The sequence below is a fragment of the Bombus pyrosoma genome, linkage group LG7 (genome assembly GCF_014825855.1).
Source record: "Bombus pyrosoma isolate SC7728 linkage group LG7, ASM1482585v1, whole genome shotgun sequence".
NCBI classification, from domain to species: domain Eukaryota; kingdom Metazoa; phylum Arthropoda; class Insecta; order Hymenoptera; family Apidae; genus Bombus; species Bombus pyrosoma.
In genome coordinates this window covers 6,683,676-6,703,600 of record NC_057776.1, presented here as the reverse complement: position 1 = coordinate 6,703,600, position 19,925 = coordinate 6,683,676, and the positions used below count along the sequence as shown (strand labels likewise).

Sequence of the window (19,925 nt, the reverse complement as noted above, 5' to 3'; positions counted from 1 at the left end):
GAGTCATTTTCACATACGATCAGTCGGATCGTGGATTGTAGCCGCGATGGATCGAACAACTGTGTGGTCGTTGTTGTCGTTGTCGTTGTCGTTGTCGTTGCCCTTGTCATCGCCGTCGTCCTGGTCATCGTCGTCGATTGTGTCTCTTTGATTGGCAGAAAAGAAGGAACAGGACTCGAGAACAATCTCTCGAGGAAAATGGACGTGGGTCTGGTCACTCGTGCATCCTTGAATTCTCTGCACATGGGCGATGGCCGCATCGTCTCCCCGAATAGCCTCGACGAGTGGACCTGCTCCAGTTTGCGAGTGAGTGCAACAATTGTTTGCTGATCGTGATCGTGACCAGTAACGTTCAAACGTCGCAAGAAATATTGAATATTCTAGAACGGGAACAACTCCACCTAACTCTTTCATCTCCGAATATAAATATTTTTTCCTAAATCAAAGATAAGACCAAAATCAGCTGTTTTGAAACGGTTATCTATTTAGTAACATGTGCAAATGTGCATTGTCTGTATATTGATAATTAACTTGAGAACGATAGCACAAAATCATGGAGTGATATAATATTCCTCCTAGTTTTTTAGTAATTTAAAATATTTATATTTACCACCTGGAACGAAAGGGTTAAACGCGTTGTTTACTCTGCGATTAAGCATTTCACTGCATAATAAGCGAGTGATCTTAATTAGAATTATAAATGAATTATTTTTCATCAGAAAAGGAATACATACACGTATTTAATCATACATTTCAATCATATATTTCAATTACGATGGTAGTATCATATATATCAGTGTATGAAGCTGATACGCGGAATGAATTAAACCGAGTAAAGTTACTCGCGAGCTTCATTAGAATTCAACGGATGGAAGGACATTTCTAGAAAATTCTATTAATTTCATTCGCGTCTGAAAAATGTTTATGAAATATCGTTTCGTAATCGCCGATGATTATATTCGCGATATAAACGAGATAATTAGAGAGCAACGAATTTAATCTAATGTATTTTCACGTAATGGCATTCGGCTCAAAGTCGATATATGTACTTCGACCAAAAGATAATCCGTCTTATTTCCGTATCATTCTAGTTGTAAGTAAACATTTCCGCCTGCTTAGCCGTGTTTCATACATTTTGCAAAACATTCCCGACGCGTACGATAATTGAATTATAAGGATGACATTAGGATGAAAGGAGAAGGCCACGGAAGCATTAGTGAACGCGAAAAATCACTATCTAGTAATGTCGCCAAGATTTCCGTGAAATTGCGACTGACTATCGTTGGCTTTATCTATTGAAGACGGGTCTCGATAACTTTTCAACTGCATGCAATCGCTAACGCTAAAAATTGAAGAGTAGTCCGATGTTATATCATGTTTTTTCTCATTGTATCGATTACAAGGAAAAGTTGGACTTTTTCATGGCGAACGATCGTTCGAACAGTTTATTTGTTACAATATCATCGAGCTTATATCAACAACTGCCTTTGATAATCGCAATAGAGAAAAATTTATTCAATCTGGATCACGTCCTTCGTGGTAATTCAATAATGCGAGGAAGCGTTTGATATCGAAGTGTTACGAGTTTCCAAACTGACGCCATTTTCCTGGCAATCATTGAAACATTTCCTCGTTGAACGATATAGGAATATCAAAGATAATATCATTTTTCGTTATCTATCTTCGTCTTCGTATCCTTCAAATAGAAAAACTATTTCATTTCCCGTCAATCTAGAAGATATATGTAAGTACATACATCTATCATATATTAAGGAATTTAGTTCATAAACAAGTACACGATTATCTTTTCTAAACGGTCTTATGTTCTTGCTAACTTCCAAAACATTTTACGACGGTCGTGTTATCGACGAGCAACGTTATCGAAAGTTTTAATCTCGCTGCCACTGGAATGCTAAATATTTTCTGATCTCTCCAATCCCTTCACGCAATATCGATTATATCTAAGATTTATGTCGCCCTTGTCTAGTATAGTATATTTTGTGCCAAAAAATGAAACTTGGAATCTCAACGATACTGGAACACTGTTTTTATTCGGAAATTTTCTCAGAAATGATTCTTAATTCACTTAGTACTTCCTGTTAACTTACGCGAAATACCAATTACAGAAACTTCAATTGATTTACAGACTGAAATGCTCTCTCAAGATACTACTGGAATAATTCTAAGAACAACTAACGATATACTGAATCTTTATTAATTTATAGTAATCCTAGAAACGATTATTTACTTTTTAACTTCACTTTTAACTTAATTTTTAATTTAACTTTTTTATTAAGTAAAGATATATTATATGGGCCGTTACAAAATTTAATTGAACATAGAAAACACAAAACAAAAATGCTACAAAATAATAAACAGAACATTGCGATTAAGAACAGCAATAGGTATATTCACTAAAATCCTCACAAACATATTGCCTACATCGAATATATACATACTGCTAACTCACAATCAATTTAGATACTATGATCGAGAAACGAAGACAGGAATGTTATGACGATTACACACAAGGAGAATAGGGACAGAGAAAAAGGTGGTCGGGCCCGAGAGATTGAAGATCAATATTCGCCGGACCGGACGAAAGGTTCGCGGGATACGAAAACGCACGCGCGAAATGTAGACGGGAACTCGTTCGTTTCCCGGTGGAGAGAGCCTCGAGAGTTTCGCCGGGCATCGTCGCTTTCCTGCGGCAGGAAACCGTGAAAAGGAGACCCACGCCGTATCGTGCGGAGGCGCGGCTGCGCTCCGCGATACCCGCTACGATTTTTATCGTGCTTTACGAGCCGCATAATTCACGTCAGCTACCGTGATTTTACATCAGACAGCCGGTGACTGTCGGAGATACGCGCACGTTGGTAACGCCGAGTTTTTTGACTCTTCCATCAATGAAATTGTGGCTACTGTGGCTATTGTGGTTTCCGTTCGATATCGAATAATAGTTATTCTTCATAAAAGGATATATACTGTTTAATCGTGTCGCGCAAAACCACTATTTATATATACCAAGTTCTTGGAATATAAAATTACAAGTTGAGAAAGTTTAGAATTGATTTAAGATACTGTCTTGTTTGATAAAACAGAAGGAAGAGGAAGTACCATTTTGACAGAAAGGTGTGATTTTATATAGTGACTTATTTTAGAGATGATTAATCAAATTTCGATAATTTATTATTTATCTTTAGTATCTTTAGTTTGTAATATCGTTACTTGTGTTTGCTGTAAATTTTTAAACACCTTTTTAAGTTAGTATCTCGCGATGCTGTGTTTCTTCTGTGACGCAGTTACATGTGATTCCATATCGGTCCGAGCGTAGGTAACATCGAAGGATCTTTCTTGTATTTTTCCAGGACTGGAATTTTACTGTGGTCTCTCTTCATTTGTGTCTCAATGTATGTTTACTAGGAGAATAAGAATCGTGTGAGATTTCCATTATTGGTCTTCACTAAATGATATGTAATAGCGTATAGGTACATATATAAATGTCACGTTCTTCGAAAGATCTATGTGGCAAGCACGTGTGGTTCTAATTGTAAGATTTATTTGTTGAATGCTATACTCGTCTGCGTAAAAAGTGTTACTGCTACTAATGTACTTCAACTGGTTTTATATTAGAACAATATAAAACGAGTTTTCCTTAAAATCAATAATCTCCTCGATTTTAAGTATTTTTCTTTCTTTCGCCGTGTATTTGTACATCCATCGTGAGTACACAGACGAGTCTTATTTTATACAAACACTCGACAGGAATGCAATATTTGCAGCCGTTCGAATACATACTAATTATCGTTCCCGCTTTTTCTATCTCTGCACATTTATTTTGGTTTTTTGATCGTTATTGTTAATAACTTTAATTAGTCGAATTCTAAGGAACTTCAATTTCCGAGTCATTGGGAAGCTAACGAGGCAATCATGTATTATATCAGGCGTTAAATTTAAATGATCGCGGGTGAAAGTCGATGGAATGCATTGCAAAATGTGTATCGCGTACTTCCAGCTATTTCAGTTATTAATCATTATTTTTAACTTAAATGTAATATACTCTCTTTTACAAACGATGCTTTTTAAAAAACAGTCATGTTTTCTTTTGGACAATTCATAATTTTTGCTATCAAGTTTTATTCCTATAATAATGTTAGAAAATTAATCAGATCGCTATCGATAAAATATCGTCTTATCAATAATGATGTACCTTGTTTTTTAAATTTCGACGATGCATAGGTTTTATCATCAATTTTTATTATAAAAACGTTAGAAAATTAATTAGATAATTATTGATAAAATATCGTTGCGTTGACGGTGATAATGGTTAGCTTATTTAGAAAGCTCAAACAATCGTCCGGTCACACACCGAATACATAATCTGATGTGAGCTTTCACTTTCAGAAACAGTTCAAATACAAGGGCCTAGAGAAGCTATTCACGGTTTACCAAAGGAGGATTCAGTATGGTTATCTGTCGCTCTTCGTACTCTTGCAATTGGCCCTCGGAATCACGTATTGTTTGATTCTAATTAGAATGGTAAGTGAGAAACAGAATACGAAACAATAGGGCGCTCCGTTTCGAAGCTACGTATCCAGTTGTTATCGAGGAACCGGTCTACACTATGAAGAATATATCCTATTAATTAAAACTTCCTCTTACATCTTTAATTAGATTATCGCATTCGTTCGATTCTACAAATTACTTCAAATAATGATTAAAAGCTTTTATAAACAATTAATTCTAGTATCTGTAAAATATCTTACTTATTAAAACATAGTGTTGATAGAGAAACAGCGATACTTAATTTTCCATATATTACTTATTTTTCATACTAAAAAAAAGGCGTACTAAAAACTGCAACTTATCGGACTTAGATTTTCCTCTAAATTCCATCAATAGCATTGCAAATATCGTGCAATCGCAATTACTTCTGTATACTCAGGTCACAATTGTAGTTCTTAGTGAATCGATAATCTTCATTGGTAAGGAGTGGCCAGTTTCATTCCTAATAATAGTTACCCACGGGATACATTCAAATTATGTAGAAATTAATCAGAAAAGTTAAACATACAGTTAGGCTTTAAGTATCTAGAGAGCGAGAGAGACAGAAAAAGAGACACTAAATTTACTCTACTTTTTCGTAGGTCAACATAGAGAATTGTGTGCCGGATGTGGTGATCTGCAGTCTGGTGAGCGCGCTACTATGCCCGCTAATCGCGATCTCGTTCAGGTCGAAAATTATCGCTAGGAACACCTATTTACCGGTCATGTTGTCCTGCTTGATCGTAGTGCTACTGGTAGTCGGTGACCTGGCCGTTCCCTTGTACTACACCCTCCTCTTTAACGACGACATACCACCGATAAGGTAACGCCGATAAGAAAACAGGGAAGTTCCCGGCTAATCATGACAAGGACACCGTAATTATCATTCGCAACCTTCGGTTTTCTCATTGGTACAGTCGGCTTTCTGTAACTCGTACTTTGGATTTACTTCCTCAAAACTGTTAGTATGTATAATAGTTGTGAAAGATCGACAAAATTGATGTTAATCTCGTTGCGCGAAACATTTTGTAAGAGGTTCCGTGAGATAATTCCCTAGGCGGTCGTATCCTCGTTTATCTTTATATTATCGGTAAATCGTAATGGTTTTTTGTGTTAAAAATAGATGTTCCAGAACAGATAAGAAAGCTTGGCTAGTATCATAAATTGTTATCTTTTCATTATTCCACCCAGATCGAGTTAATGAAGTTGCTGGCGTTATATCTTGATACCTTGCATCGTTTATTTCTTGCCCTCCGTTATTTTTTTTTTTTTTTTTAGTTCTAATTTGTTTCTTTTATTGTTGTACGTATCCGTTTGAGGATTCGAGAATGAATATAATGAGTAGTCGATACCAGGATTAAGCTAATGTGCAATTCTCATTAGCAGATTCCATTTAGCGATCAGTTAATTGCGTTTTACCTTTGCTGCTAATGAATGCACAACCATGAACTTTTATATACGTTTCGTTTATATACATGTGATTGTGTTTGTTTTTTTTTTTTTTGCAGACCTGCGTACGCGACTCACGCGCTCCTGGCGTGTTACGTTTTCCTGCCTCTTACGGAGAATCTACACGCTTTCGTACTCGGGATCACGGCTACCATATGTTACCTAGCCACTCTCTTGTTAATCACTTACAGAAACACATTCGATTATGGCACAAAGGTAAAAATATCATACATTTGCTGCTTATTGACGTCGGATCGTTAAAAACTGTATAAATGTATCTTCAAACAGCAGACTGTTCGGAATGATTAAATAATCAGCTGACAGAGTGAATTTGTCATTTTGAAAGATAGTCTTGGTATCTTTCACAGAACAACAGTTAAAATCAAAGTATAAAGAGCTACATTTTTAAAAATTATTTTATTCTCTTGAGTTATCAAAAAATTTTCTATTGCAATATTTTAATTTGATTTATAAATATTTCAGATCATTACAGACACTATATACTTTGCTTGCGTGAATGGTCTCGGATTGTACTTCAGATTTATGAATGAAATTGTTATCAGACGATCGTTCCTAGATCACCGCAAGTGTGTGGAATCGACACTGCGGTTGAATTATGAAAAAGACCAGGAAGTATGTTTCTATAAACGAGTTTCTTAGAACGTAATTAGGTATTTTCTCATAAAAACAAAATACAATTTTCAGGAGCAACTTACGCGGAGTATATTGCCTCAACATATAGCTGCAAAGATAAAGAAAGATTTTAGGGACATTTTTAGATTTATAGAAGAACATAAAAAACCTCCTCCTAAAGGACGTCCTCATAAGTATGTTTATTTCCATAATAAGTAAATATCTTTCATCGCAAAGACTTCAAACTTGTAACAAGTATTATTCATTGATTTTTAGTGATCTATGCGTCGAAACGCACAACAACGTAAGCATTTTATATGCTGACGTAGTGAATTTTTCCGGACTAACCGTGACATTGCCCGTACGAAAATTAGTAGAGACATTGAACGATTTGTTCGGTAGTTTTGATGAGGCTTCCGAAAGGCATAATGTTCTGCGTATCAAATTCTTAGGTGACTGTTACTATTGCGTAAGCGGAGTACCGACTCCGAATTCTCAGCATGCAAAAAATTGCGTAGATTTAGGTAAATTATTCATTTTAAAATATGTATATTCTTATCCATTCCTCTCACTTTCACTTCTTAGAAATTTAATAAAGCTTAATTAATTAGGCCTTGATATGATAAAGATTATCAAAGATGTGAGAGCAAAAGTACGTCGCGAGAGCGGTGTGGATGTAAATATGAGAATAGGAGTTCACTCGGGCAACATAATATCGGGAATCCTGGGTAACAACAAGTGGCAGTATGATGTCTGGTCACGCGACGTCGTTATAGCTAACAAAATGGAGCAAACAGGAAAACCCGGAAAGGTTCATGTTACACAGCAAACATTGGACCTCGTGAACGCTAACGAATACGATTGCGTTCCGGTGGAGTCCTTGAATGACGAGGTTCTCAAGAAATACGGAATTCGAAGTTACTTGATAACACCTTCGACTCCAGATCCTCCGTCTACGCAGGTGCGTATTTCCCAGTGGCGTAGGAAGCCTGTGATAAGCGAATGTGAATGAAAAATTCGTTTAAACTTAACAACGTTCGAACAAATTCCTACGCCACTGACAATATCTTCTTAATCGTTGAACGAACTTCCGTCGAGGGTTTCGCATCGTTGACAGGCGAACCATGTTGCAGAACAGCGAGAACACCTTGACAGTCATGACTCCAAGCACCCCTCCGGTGTCCAACAAGCATTACGTGAGATTCTACGTACGAAGCAGCGTTACTAACGCTGCTTCGAGAAGCAGTAGACGGCTTACTGCTACTATAAATAATCACGTTGATATGTTCGCCGGCTCTTGCAGACGACGTACACACTTTATGGACTCCTGTTTGCGAGATTATCATCTGATGCTCAAAGCCGCAGATGCGGAGATGGAGAATGCTATTAAGAAAATGCCTCTCACCAAGTGGAAGTAAGTACTCTCGATTTCTGATTCATTCAGCAACTCTGACGCGTTCTATATAAAATTGAAGATGAATTTTTTTGATGATTTTCTAGGCAATGGTGCAAGTGGGAAGAGATGAATCCAATATTTTTAACATTTCAACAATGGAATTGGGAGATACCGTTTCTGAAAGAACCAGACCCACTTTTCAAATTTTATATCGGTTCCGCTGTTTTCGTTCTGATTTTTATGGGACTCATTTACCTGGTGCCTACATTTTCTCTTTCTAAGTACGTTTTCCTTGCAAGAGTATTTATTAACAATACGGATAAGATTGGGAACGTTTTCAAAACTCTAATTTATAGGTGGCATTTGAGCACAACGATTAGTTACGCGACGGCGATATTATTTTTGATTGCTTTACTGCCGATAGCTTGGATGCACTTCGCGTGGAACCGATATAAGGATCCACATGATGAACATGAAGGACATATACCACATCCTCGCAATAAATTATTGTGTTTTCTATACCAAACTAGCATAAAGGTTAATATTCTTGTATATTTTATCTCTCATGTGATTTTTATAGTATTGAGTATTATATTATATTTTTTACATTATACTATAGGTTGTTTGGAGTGCATTCCTCAGGACAGTGCTATACTTGGTAATAACGATAATGCTAGCAACGTGCGCCATGTTTGACATGATTGTAGGTTGACAGTATACATATATACTATGTTAAATATTAGATTATTAATTAAAGTATTCAATTGTTATATAATTTTAGTTTGAATGCAAAAATGTGAATGAACTTACAAGTAATAATATAACATCCAGCGTGTTGGATCCTGATGGTACGAAACTTGATTGCGTGGCTACACCTTGGGTAAGATTGTTTAGTAGGTACTTGTATGCTGTAGATTCTCTATTAGCTTAACTTTCCAGAACATCAAACAATGTTTTTAATTTCATTCAACGACTATTTCTAGCAAATGACGCAAACTTGCTCCTTGGCAATTCTGACAAGCTTTCTGTTTTTGAGGCTCCATTATATCCTAAAGTTAGTAATAGGCATCATAGTAGTGATATTTTATTCGTGGAATGTTTGGGTGTATCGTTCAAATTTGTTTCAGGTAATTCTAATCAGAGTCTTTTTAATTTGTTACGGTATTTGTAAGTGAATTAGTGGTAGGTCTTTTTTATTTGCAATTTCTTTCACAGTCAAGCGAAAGATGGAATCCACATTTAGAACCAAGACTGGCTCACATTTTAAGCATAGTTTTCCTTGCCTTTTCGTTGCATCTCATAGATCGTCAGGTGAGCGTATTCAAATTGACAAGAGCATTATTTCTTCAATAATACACTGCTCGTATATATTAACTCGAGCAAAAATTTATTCAGGCAGAATATCTGAGCAGATTGGACTACTTATGGAAACGTCAATTGACCAAGGAACAAGATGAAGCATTCCATACAAGGAACGCTAATAAACTTCTACTCCGTAATATTTTACCAGAACATGTTGGTATGTTAATTTTTAAGTAATATCAAAATGCAATCAATTATGATCATAATTATATCACGTATAAATTTTATGTAGCGGAGTTCTATTTGAATATGAACAGAACAGAAGAAAACGAGCCCTATCACGAAGCTCATAATAACGTGGCCGTCATGTTTGCTTCATTAACGGATGTATCCATTGATGGAAGTAATACTCTGGCAGATCTAAATGAGATCATATGTGAATTTGACAAATTATTATTTGAGCCATGCTACGTTTGTCGAATTGAAAAGATCAAAATTGCTGGTAAATGAATAGAACGAAAATAAGAATTTTTAAAACGTGTTGTAAAGACATAATGGAAGAACGTTACGATCGTCTTAGGTACCACCTATATGGCAGCTTGTGGATTAGAAGCCGGTCGACGAGATTCGATGCGTAGCACGGTAAGCGAGGAAAATTTCAACGACAACGTGGTAAAAGTTATGGCTCAGTTCGCAGCCGAGATGATGGCAGTACTAGATAAATTGAAGAGGAAATCTTTTTATACATCGAAACCTTATAGGTACATACTTATGTCTGTATAAATCTATATTCATTTACCTGAATTGTTTATGAAAATAAAATATTGTTTCAGACTAAGAATTGGAATATCACATGGCGAAGTAACAGCAGGAGTAGTAGGCGCTCAAAAGCCATTGTATGATATCTGGGGTGATGCTGTGAACATGGCATCGAGAATGGATACGACAGGTGTTCCAGGAAAAATACAGGTTCGATTAAAACTAAATTTTAGCTTAAAGAAGTATATTTTGTTATTCAAAGCCATTTTTTGGATAACGATCATTTACATAGGTTACGGCAGAGACTGCAGCTGTTCTTGAACAGCAAGATGTTAAGTGTCACCTTCGAGGAGAAACGTATGTCAAACCGAAAGGATTCGTTACAACATACTTTGTTGGTATCGACGATAACCGACAACTTCAAAGAGCGGATTCTATCGAGGAGACTAGTCTGTGATCGAAACGCTCTGATCAATTACTGTGGTCATAATGTGAAAAGTGAGATATTAGGTATCTAAGTGAACATATAGAGACACAAGAGAAAAACCAAAGAAATTTAAAAGACCAAAGAATCAAGGGAAAAGAACGCAATCAATGACTGCGTCACTATATGGAATACCTCAACTTATTCAATCGATTACACATGTGAAGTATGTTTGCAATTATATGCCATAAGGCCGATTATCGACAAAATGATAAATGCATCATCATTACAAATCGAAGATGCTAATTTTAATAGCATTTTTTTTACATAGAGAAATTGAAAATGATTTTACATGATCATTATATATGTAAAAACAGCTTTATACATAATAGTATACATTTAAAATATCTTCTATTAGCGTTTTCCAATTTGTGAACAAATTCATTTACGTGAAAAATGTTTTACGTGACAATCTATTAACGCTATACTTTATTTCATTCGGCCATTTGAATATTCATATTGTAAATAAGTAAAATAATTTCCAAATGGTGATCTTGGAAAACGCTATCCTAAACAATACACAACCCATTGAAAGTATAAAAGTCTTGTAATTGATGATAAAAATATTTTCAAGAGTGACTCTGCAAATGACAATTCGAAAGATAATCAAAAGAACAAGAATATAACATTTTATTTATATCGATGCATACGAATGATAATGATGTTCTTTAGCTGTATGTTAAATGTACATACAATGCTCCGCATCTGATTAACAAAAAGGTAGCTAGTTTGAAATATTTATTGACATAGGTTTTTCCAGGGTCATGACAATGGGCGAATGTTTTGAAAATAGATGTACTTATAAACATATTTTCACGATGTTCACTGTAAAGCTAAAAACATTTCATAATATCAAAGATGTTCATAAGTTTCAAAACTCAGCCTTGAAATACCTGGACAGCTTTAAGTTCTATTTCGTTTATGTCGAACACTAAATTTTCGTTTAAATACGATCATGCGATGGTATCACAACCTCATTATTAATTTGTTTCCAGGCATAGTTTAAATATTTTGTGAAAATTCTTAATAAGTAATTAACAAATCGGGATGGAATTTTCATTATATAAAGGTTATTGCTTTTTAGCGACTAAGCAAAGTGATTAATAGAAATATAAAGTCGCCCCGCAAATCGCGAATCTAAACACATAAGAGATTTGTGTTTAATAAATAAGTAAAAATAATTCTTGTCACGTAATATCAATGGATTTTTACAATAATGCCTACGAACTATGCCCAAATCATTATGTTCGCTTTACGAATCGTCCCAGTAGAACAGATACGGCAATTTTTTAAATATATCGTTTCTTCCTTAATTTATGAACCACACATTTTATAAACTGAGCTCCCCATCCTGGTTATAAGTAGAACTATGAATTTATTTTTCTATCGACTATATTATTAGCGTGACAAACGCTGCTTTCTTTCTTTGTAAATATTTTTGTATATATTTTTTAAATATTAAAAATAACGACCAATGTGATTGAAATAAAGTATTTATTACTACATACACAAGATGCAAACGTAATTTATAAACAAACAAACGTAAAAGAGCATTATAACAGATATCTATATATACAATCCAATAAAACTCTTAATATTTAACTCTTTATATTTCTATTGTATTATAGTTTTCCCTTATATAAGTCTTTAATCTCGTGATATCTTACCCCGTTCTATTGTTCTTTTTTCTTCGTTTATTATTTTTTTATAGTTATACATGTTCTTAGTTTTTTTAACACTATAGTTTTGTGCAATCTGTCGGAACGAGATCTTGAGATAAAAAATATTACCCATAGCAACAGTATAATTAGGAGATATTTTTATTAAAACGGAAATTTCTAATTATTAATTATATAAAAGGTTTTTCATTTCAATACAAAGAATATTAAAGAGATCATGCATCTATTTTATTAAATCAATTTCTTTGATACCAACCCTTCATATTTTTACATTTTTATATAGCAGTTTTTAAGATTTTCTTATGGTTATCGCGTTCGATTTTTCATTTTTGAAATCTACGAGGACAGTCTTCCACAGTAGGATCGGACTATAGATATTTATAAAATTAAATTTTAATTAACTTATAGTAACAATATTTTTTAATAATTATTTATGAAATTCTAATTAATAGAAAAAGTAATTCCCCCATCCATAAAAGGGTTAAAAAGCATAGTAGTAATAATATACGTTTTACATGATTCATTAATTACATGCATGCATGTTTTATGAATTTTTCCTTTATACAAATTAGAATAATTCGCCAATTTTTCAGCAAATGGCTACAAAGATGGTTTCACATATGTAATGGCCTCGTTTTTTCAATCGGGAGTGGCGTTTATTTATTTCGATACAATTAGTGTGCAAGACTACGTGTACAGCGTGACAGATGGTGACACTGACGACTATATTCATTCAGACTTGGCTTAGGGTTTATCGATTTACTCGAAGTTTTGGAGCTTCGCATAGTGAACTTGGTTTATTTCGAGCAACAACAAAAAGGTCGATGCGTGTGAAGTCTTTTTACTAGAGAAATCGTTAATTTTTCGGTGGTAACCGTATGAGTCATCTTGAAAACGAATCATACTTGCTGGTCATTTTGTTGACAACAGTGGAATAAGATAGACAGATAACAATCCTTTACCATTTTTGACGTTTGAACTGCATCGTGTCGTCTGTGATTTTCCACAAAACCTGGAGTTCTCTGATTCACACGCCGAGAAACTGGACAGGAGAATAAGTAATCGTAATCATTTTTATCCCGAAGGATATTACCTTCAAATCGAATCCTGTGTGCCTCTAGAGTAAATTACGAAAGTGATTTTTTATTGCGAATGATTATCTTAATGCGTTAATCAATGAGCGTATAACCTCTAAAAAGGAGGTTACTGTCACACATAAAGAATAATTGAAGAGTGCTTGTAGAAAACGTTGCAAGTGCCAAGAAACAAATTTTTCAGGAGAGAAAAATAAGTTATGCATTAATGTAGTCCAAATTCACGAAAGAGAAAAGTATATCCATAGAAAACCCTGTATGTGCAACCTCTTAATTGTAAAGAAAACTCAATGTTCCATTCATTTACATAGATGGCATGAACAAAAGCCAAAAAACAATTAATTAATGTTTATTGACACTTATATTTTCTTCAATAGCGGCGGCACTATGACATCATCCTCTAGCATTATTAGTAACTATTTAGAAAGAAAAATTACACTTGAATTCTATATTACAGTATTCAAAATCAAAATTATTCAATTTTGGCACCTACAGTGTTTTCTACAAGTACTGTTCAATCGTATCTTAATATATTTCTAATCTTGTTTAAGTAACATAAAAGTCAACATGGATATTGGCTTTTCGTCATATCACAATGGTGGACCCGCAAGGGAACAAGATTTTGGCAGATTATCACAGACAATTGGAACGTCAATTTTGAAGATATCTCAAAATGGTAAATATATGAACTTTATTTGTTGTAACATATATTCAGTATTCATTTTGATTTCTGTTCGACAGTATCTTCCATGCAAAAGATGGTTAATCAATTGGGTAGCTCTACAGATTCTCAAGAGCTACGGAATCAATTGTAAGTTGTTATCAAGAAGTATTAATCAATTGCATTCTATGAATACATATTTTATATAATGTATTTTTTAGGCATCAAATACAACATTATACGCAACAGCTGGCAAAAGATACTAGTGTGCATCTTAGAGACTTGGCTATATTGGCTAATAATTCAGGATCTACCAGTCCTGGTGAACAGAGACAGCGTAAAATGCAAAGGGAACGTTTACAAGATGAATTTACAAGTGCATTAAATTCTTTCCAAGTATGTTTACTTTATTATTTTACTGTGTATGTTCATTTACATTGTTAGGAAACACAATGGAGGAACATTATGATATAGTGAAGCATCATGTATTTCTAATTTGTTTTATTCAGCAAATTTCCTTAGCAAGCTGGCCTGTAGCCCACATACCACATGTGGCAGTGGTACATTCCGTTCGTGAAAAGTTTGTTAGAAATCGGTCATTGTTCGTTTTCATGATAGTTTTCATGATAGATAGCAAAGTATCGTACAATTATATACCAGAGGGTTTTCTAGGATATAGATGCTCGTTACCGAGCATAACGATTCTTGGTACTTCGTAGTGCTATGACCCTGTTGCTAAGCCAATATGTAATGGTCACCAACTTCTTCACCCCTGCTCCAAGGACAGGTCACACTATGAATGCATTGGAAGGGGGTGACTGCGGTTTGGTCGCCTTTAGGAATAAGTTAATTGTCATTTATCTATCACTCATAGCAACTCATACTCATAGTCATAATCTTTTGTTAGTTAGTCTTCATTGTCATCCATAGTTATTCACTTTAGTTAGTTAGCAGTTATAGTTTGTTTGTTGAAATACATGATTTTTAGTCTCCAACATGGAGTGTTCTTTCGAGTCGTTTTACATTAGTCAACATATTGCGTGCAAAATTCAGTAAACTCCGAACGACCCACAAGGATCAAACGCGGGGAATAAGTATAAATTAAATCTTTTAGGCAGTGCAAAGGCTTGCAGCCTCTAAAGAGAAGGAAATGGTTAGAAAAGCAAAGGCAAGTGCAGGTATTACTCCATTTGGAGAGAAGAAACAAGAGACATTAATAGAGTTACAAGATAGCAGAACTCAGAAGCAAATACAGCAACAGCAGTTAAAAGAGGAACAAAACTTGCGAATGTTGGAAGAACAAGAAGCAAGTATAAGACAATTGGAGGTACATTTCTTTACTTTAATGATATGTTATGAATTTTCTGAGTCGATACTATAATGATTTATTTATTTTGCAGAATAATATTAGTGACATCAATCAAATTTTCAAAGATCTTGGTGCTTTAGTATATGATCAAAGAGAAGTCATTGATTCCATAGAGGCTTCTGTTGAAAGAACAGAAGTATCTGTCCATGAAGCTTCTTCACATGTAAGACAAGCAACTATGTATAAAAATAAACTGCGCAAGAAAAAATGCATACTCGTTCTTATTGGAGCATTCGTGCTGTCTATATTAATCGGAATCATTGCTTGGCAAAGCTCTTAAAGTATTTGATGGTACAAAATGACGGTAAAAGACGTAGCTGCACTGCATCTTAACTGCAAGGTACCATACTTGGTGTATTTTCTGAAAAATCTCCTGATTTAATTAAAGTCGCTTTACGAATATGAGGGAAGAGTAGTACTATCAATCAATGGAAGTGAACGTAACGGAAAAAACTTGCATCGCACTATATCTTACTAATAACATTCTTATAATTGTGATAATAAATGGTGCAAGATCTATTTTACGAATAAGATGTGCAACGGCAAGTCTAAGACTGCCCAGTCCATTTGTACGTTTCATTACTCAATGTGTAATATTAGTGCATAAATATATATATAAAAAGGAAAAATATATAAATATATACGTATATACGTATATAGGTCTATTCATGATATAGTTGTGATTAATAATTTAACATTATTTTATGGATTATAATATGTGAATATAGAGATTCATTTTGAACGATGCCAGTCTGCATTTTGAAAACTGAATCTCGTGTGAATTGTATGAATCGGTAAGGAGTGAATGTATCGGTATAATCATCATATAGTATGCAAATTGCGAACATACTACAGAGATTGTTCTTATCTATAAACATTAAGATAAAAAAAAATCAATGCGGATATTATGAAACAGCAGAGTATATGAATGAAAAATCAATGTAAGCTAATTGTATTATATTTAAGAATGTTGATTTATTTTAGCCAAAATGTAATAAATCATGTAAAATGAAGTACATATATCAAATTTGAACAAAATGATTTATTATTATTGAATTTAACAATTATTAAATTATTTTAAGACAAATTTTTACTTTGTTTTATATTTGATTAATGTAATATAAAAAGTATATATTAAATCGTCTTATGTATTAAAAAATTTACTTTAATCTTCAGTCTATTATTTTATACATATTACAATACATGTGTAGGATTCACGATGATTCTCGCGTGCTAAGAGGAATACCGGGCAAGGCTTTGCGCCGCACAAATAGATAGTGCTGTTATAACGAGTTCATTAATAATGCCAATAAGATTAGTGACAGAAGTTCGCAAATAGTACGCGAATACTATAGTAGTTAATCTTGTATAAAAGAATAATTTATAATGTGAAAAGAAATCACGTCACTTATTGCTATTCATAACAAAAGGAAAAGCATGTGTTGCGAGTATCAAGTTTCGAGGCAGAAGAAGGAAGAACAAAGGACGTCGTTGATAGGCGCAGTGCTTTTGTGAAAAAGCGTTTATTTTTGACACCATTCAAGCGTCTGCTTGTGCCTGCCATGCCGTGGGCTGGTGAGTTCTGGGGAGTTAGCGCCAGCGGCAGAACGCCCCTATGTAAAAAATATTAATTGAAATAAAATTGCGTGTTATATCGTTTCATATCGAAATGTGATGCGACTCATCGATTGTGCGTACATATGTACTTAATACTTACTTTACTACTTAGATATACATGTATATATATATGTACATGCTACCTATGTAAATATTCATCAGTTACATCCGTGTCGTTTGACGGTTTACGTCTGTGTTCACGTAATATGGAAGTGCATTAATTGTTTTGTTTGACATTCGCGCTCCTAAATTAAATATATCGAAATAATAAAAAAGAACACGTACCAGACAGAAGTTTGAAAAATATAATGTTGAAGCACATTTTTGGTGTAACTACGATTGTATTAATATGTTTGTCAGGATCTGAGGTTAGGTTATTAACATAGAAAATAGCAAAATCTAATTGTCATAGTACATAATCCCTATGAACGAATTACAGGCGCAGTATGATGATAAACGGTGCAAATGCATTTGTCCTAGTCTTCCATCCGTTATAAATACAACACAATCATCGTCAGAACGAAAAACATATATTATAAATGTTCCACCGTCTGAATGGTAATTGAAATTCCTAATACTTAATTAATCCCATATGTGTAATATGCATAAGTTATCAATGTCATTTGTATGTAACTTTATGTAAATTTTAATCTGCAGTAAATGTGAAAATGTTGTATTGTCAAAAGTGGGAGATCAGTTGAAAGGTAAAGAAGAAATTTTTTGTTCACGATGTGATTGTAAATATGAAAACAGGAATACTACCATTATCAAAGTAAGTCTTTTTACTATTTCTCATTTAGTAGAAAGTTTATGAAGTAATTTGTCTTTTCAGATAGTAGTGATACTTGTTATTTGGGTTATATCTCTGTTAGTAATTTATATGTTATTTTTGATTTGCCTGGATCCATTGTTAAATAAAAGAATTCATAAAGCTTCAACAAATATTGGCTATCATGAACACAATAATGAAGATGTAAGTTAATATGGTTTATTACATACATTAAAGTCTAAAATATCAGATGTTTAGTTTGATATGTTATGATTATTTAAATCATCTTTGTTTTAATAGGATGATTCTTCAACAGCTCCTGGAACATTTCATGCCATGGGTGAAAGAGGTAATGTTTTAAATCGTGTTGGTCATCAACAAGATAAATGGAAACGTCAAGTTCGTGAGCAGAGACGTAACATTTATGATCGGCATACTATGCTTAATTAAAGTGTACAATTCTGTTTATAGAAGGAATTAAATATAATAAATAACAATACAAGGGCTGTGACATTTATTTGATGACATTTACAGTTCTGTATATATAATTTTTTCAGATTATCTTATATATAAATATGTTTAATTCCTTATATGAAATGATAAAAGTAAACAATTGAGCTATTTGTAAATGCTAACAAATCTGATTATGGATGCTATATTGATATTACATCAAATACATAACTAGTGATTTCTAAATTCTTTGAGTAATGTATCAAACAGTAAAATATTAAAGTGTGTTATTTCTATTGGTAAGTGTATATATATTTTTATGAAATATTTGTTTAAAAATAAATTGAACTATTTTACAGCCTGGTATTCATGAATTGTTACATAAATAATTTTAGTATATGGAACATTACTTTCCATTGCATGAGTAATACTCAATTTGTAGAAAATCAATACAATTTTACTTGTTTAGATCAATTCATAATCATTCAAAATTTGAATATGAAATTATTTAGCATTATTTGGACACTGCAGACGAGTCTTTATCACGTAATACATCTTCAAAAATGTTTTTGAGTGTATCATACAATGTTAAAACTAATGCTCCACCAGTACCTCTGAGAATATTTGACAGTGAACCTTTAAAAAAAGCACCAACACCTTCTGCTTTGGCTGTTTTGATCCAACAATCTAATGTATTTTTATACATGATTTCTCTTTTACTACGTCCTGATTGCATCATCATACGTCTTCTAACTGTATCAAAAGGGTATGACATAACTCCAGCCACTGTTGTTACTACCTATAAATAATATTACATCTGAAAGTTTGAAAATAATCTTAAAGTAATAAAAAATGACTTACTTGTGCAATTAAAAAGGTAATATGTAGGGGAGTATTTTTTGGATCAGAAAGCATGTTTTTTGTGGTATCATAAAGACCGAAATAAGTAGCTCTATAAATAATAATTCCTTGAACGCTCACATTAAACCCTCGATATAAACCGATAAGGCCATCTGTTTTGAAAATTTTTACTATACAGTCACCCAGACCTTTGAATTCCCTTTTATCTCCTTGTCCAATATCTGCAGCCAATCTGCAAAGTACATCATTATTATATCATCTAGAGCTACATAAAGGTAAATGTATTACCTTGTACGAGCAAAATCAAGTGGATACACAAATAAAAGAGATGTTGCTCCAGCAGCTCCACCGGAAGCCAAATTTCCAGCAAACTGTCTCCAAAATGCATCTTTTGGAACACCTTCCAAGAATATAGCTTTGAATTTGTCTTTAAATGCAAAATTTAAAGCTTGAGTTGGGAAATATCGAATTACATTAGCTAAGTTTCCTCTCCAAAAACTAAGAAATCCAGTTTCTTTCGGTATACGTATAAATGCATCCATCATTCCTAATAAAATGAAAATCATGGTAAACCATAAAAATATTATTTTATTTTGTATTGAGAAACATACCTTTGTACCGATCTTCTGGTCTTATTTGTTTTGAAGTATGTTGAACTTGGAGTAATAATTTTACCCTTTCTAATGGTGCTACTGCAGTTTTTGATACAGCTGCAGATATCCCACCAGCTAAAAAATCTATTATAAATGACTTGTATGCATCCATATTATAAATTTTTTAAGACATATCTTTAGAGATAAATTTCAGTTTACAAAGATAAAATCGGTTCAAATTAGGGATCATAATGTTAACACAAT

The 19,925-nt window shown here is 33.6% G+C and overlaps 4 protein-coding genes across 6 annotated transcripts; 3 read left to right on the top strand and 1 right to left on the bottom strand.

The window, feature by feature from the left end:
* Positions 1 to 4: 4 nt before the first annotated feature.
* On the top strand, positions 5 to 12,177 carry LOC122569803 (adenylate cyclase type 2). Of its 2 annotated transcripts, none has more exons than XM_043731402.1 (20): positions 5 to 306; positions 4,405 to 4,539; positions 5,148 to 5,368; positions 6,054 to 6,210; positions 6,478 to 6,627; positions 6,700 to 6,821; positions 6,904 to 7,151; positions 7,239 to 7,588; positions 7,761 to 8,041; positions 8,128 to 8,304; positions 8,380 to 8,560; positions 8,643 to 8,726; positions 8,805 to 8,903; positions 9,007 to 9,150; positions 9,239 to 9,334; positions 9,419 to 9,542; positions 9,618 to 9,827; positions 9,906 to 10,086; positions 10,159 to 10,294; positions 10,377 to 12,177. In XM_043731402.1, the coding sequence occupies exons 1-20, from the start codon at positions 199 to 201 to the stop codon at positions 10,539 to 10,541; spliced, it is 3,369 nt and encodes a 1,122-aa protein (XP_043587337.1). In that variant the 5' UTR covers positions 5 to 198; the 3' UTR covers positions 10,542 to 12,177. The 2 variants fall into 2 exon arrangements, with proteins under 2 accessions (XP_043587337.1, XP_043587336.1); XM_043731401.1 differs by having other exon boundaries at positions 8,805 to 8,916; positions 9,423 to 9,542.
* Positions 12,178 to 12,956: 779 nt separating this feature from the next.
* On the top strand, positions 12,957 to 16,404 carry LOC122569806 (syntaxin-7). 2 transcript variants are annotated; one of them, XM_043731408.1, is made up of 6 exons: positions 12,957 to 13,311; positions 13,893 to 14,017; positions 14,083 to 14,152; positions 14,224 to 14,398; positions 15,117 to 15,329; positions 15,403 to 16,404. In XM_043731408.1, the coding sequence occupies exons 2-6, from the start codon at positions 13,909 to 13,911 to the stop codon at positions 15,649 to 15,651; spliced, it is 816 nt and encodes a 271-aa protein (XP_043587343.1). In that variant the 5' UTR covers positions 12,957 to 13,311; positions 13,893 to 13,908; the 3' UTR covers positions 15,652 to 16,404. The 2 variants fall into 2 exon arrangements, with proteins under 2 accessions (XP_043587343.1, XP_043587341.1); XM_043731406.1 differs by having other exon boundaries at positions 12,959 to 13,305.
* Positions 16,405 to 16,701: 297 nt separating this feature from the next.
* Positions 16,702 to 18,256, top strand: LOC122569807 (uncharacterized protein CG1161). The gene is made up of 5 exons (XM_043731409.1): positions 16,702 to 17,356; positions 17,428 to 17,546; positions 17,646 to 17,760; positions 17,821 to 17,961; positions 18,058 to 18,256. Exons 1-5 carry the CDS (start codon positions 17,297 to 17,299, stop codon positions 18,205 to 18,207), a joined length of 585 nt encoding a protein of 194 aa, XP_043587344.1. The 5' UTR covers positions 16,702 to 17,296; the 3' UTR covers positions 18,208 to 18,256.
* A 140-nt stretch (positions 18,257 to 18,396) lies between these two features.
* LOC122569808 (ADP,ATP carrier protein-like) lies at positions 18,397 to 19,836 on the bottom strand. The gene is made up of 4 exons (XM_043731410.1): positions 19,680 to 19,836; positions 19,357 to 19,615; positions 19,069 to 19,300; positions 18,397 to 19,006 (listed from the first exon to the last, which is right to left on the bottom strand). Exons 1-4 carry the CDS (start codon positions 19,831 to 19,833, stop codon positions 18,722 to 18,724), a joined length of 930 nt encoding a protein of 309 aa, XP_043587345.1. The 5' UTR covers positions 19,834 to 19,836; the 3' UTR covers positions 18,397 to 18,721.
* Positions 19,837 to 19,925: the final 89 nt, after the last annotated feature.

Bases quoted from the DNA above. Each gene is read 5' to 3' on its own strand.
- LOC122569806 (XM_043731408.1), top strand. From the start codon at position 13,909: ATGGATATTGGCTTTTCGTCATATCACAATGGTGGACCCGCAAGGGAA. The intron at 14,018-14,082 runs GTAAATATATGA...TCTGTTCGACAG, and splicing joins TTTGAAGATATCTCAAAATG to TATCTTCCATGCAAAAGATG. The intron at 15,330-15,402 runs GTACATTTCTTT...TTTATTTTGCAG, and splicing joins CAAGTATAAGACAATTGGAG to AATAATATTAGTGACATCAA.
- LOC122569807 (XM_043731409.1), top strand. From the start codon at position 17,297: ATGTTGAAGCACATTTTTGGTGTAACTACGATTGTATTAATATGTTTG. The intron at 17,547-17,645 runs GTAATTGAAATT...TTTAATCTGCAG, and splicing joins AATGTTCCACCGTCTGAATG to TAAATGTGAAAATGTTGTAT. The intron at 17,962-18,057 runs GTAAGTTAATAT...TTGTTTTAATAG, and splicing joins ATGAACACAATAATGAAGAT to GATGATTCTTCAACAGCTCC.
- LOC122569808 (XM_043731410.1), bottom strand. From the start codon at position 19,833: ATGGATGCATACAAGTCATTTATAATAGATTTTTTAGCTGGTGGGATA. The intron at 19,616-19,679 runs GTATGTTTCTCA...TCATTTTATTAG, and splicing joins ACCAGAAGATCGGTACAAAG to GAATGATGGATGCATTTATA. The intron at 19,007-19,068 runs GTAAGTCATTTT...TATTATTTATAG, and splicing joins TTACCTTTTTAATTGCACAA to GTAGTAACAACAGTGGCTGG.
- LOC122569803 (XM_043731401.1), top strand. From the start codon at position 199: ATGGACGTGGGTCTGGTCACTCGTGCATCCTTGAATTCTCTGCACATG. The intron at 7,589-7,760 runs GTGCGTATTTCC...ACCATGTTGCAG, and splicing joins CAGATCCTCCGTCTACGCAG to AACAGCGAGAACACCTTGAC. The intron at 9,543-9,617 runs GTATGTTAATTT...AATTTTATGTAG, and splicing joins TATTTTACCAGAACATGTTG to CGGAGTTCTATTTGAATATG.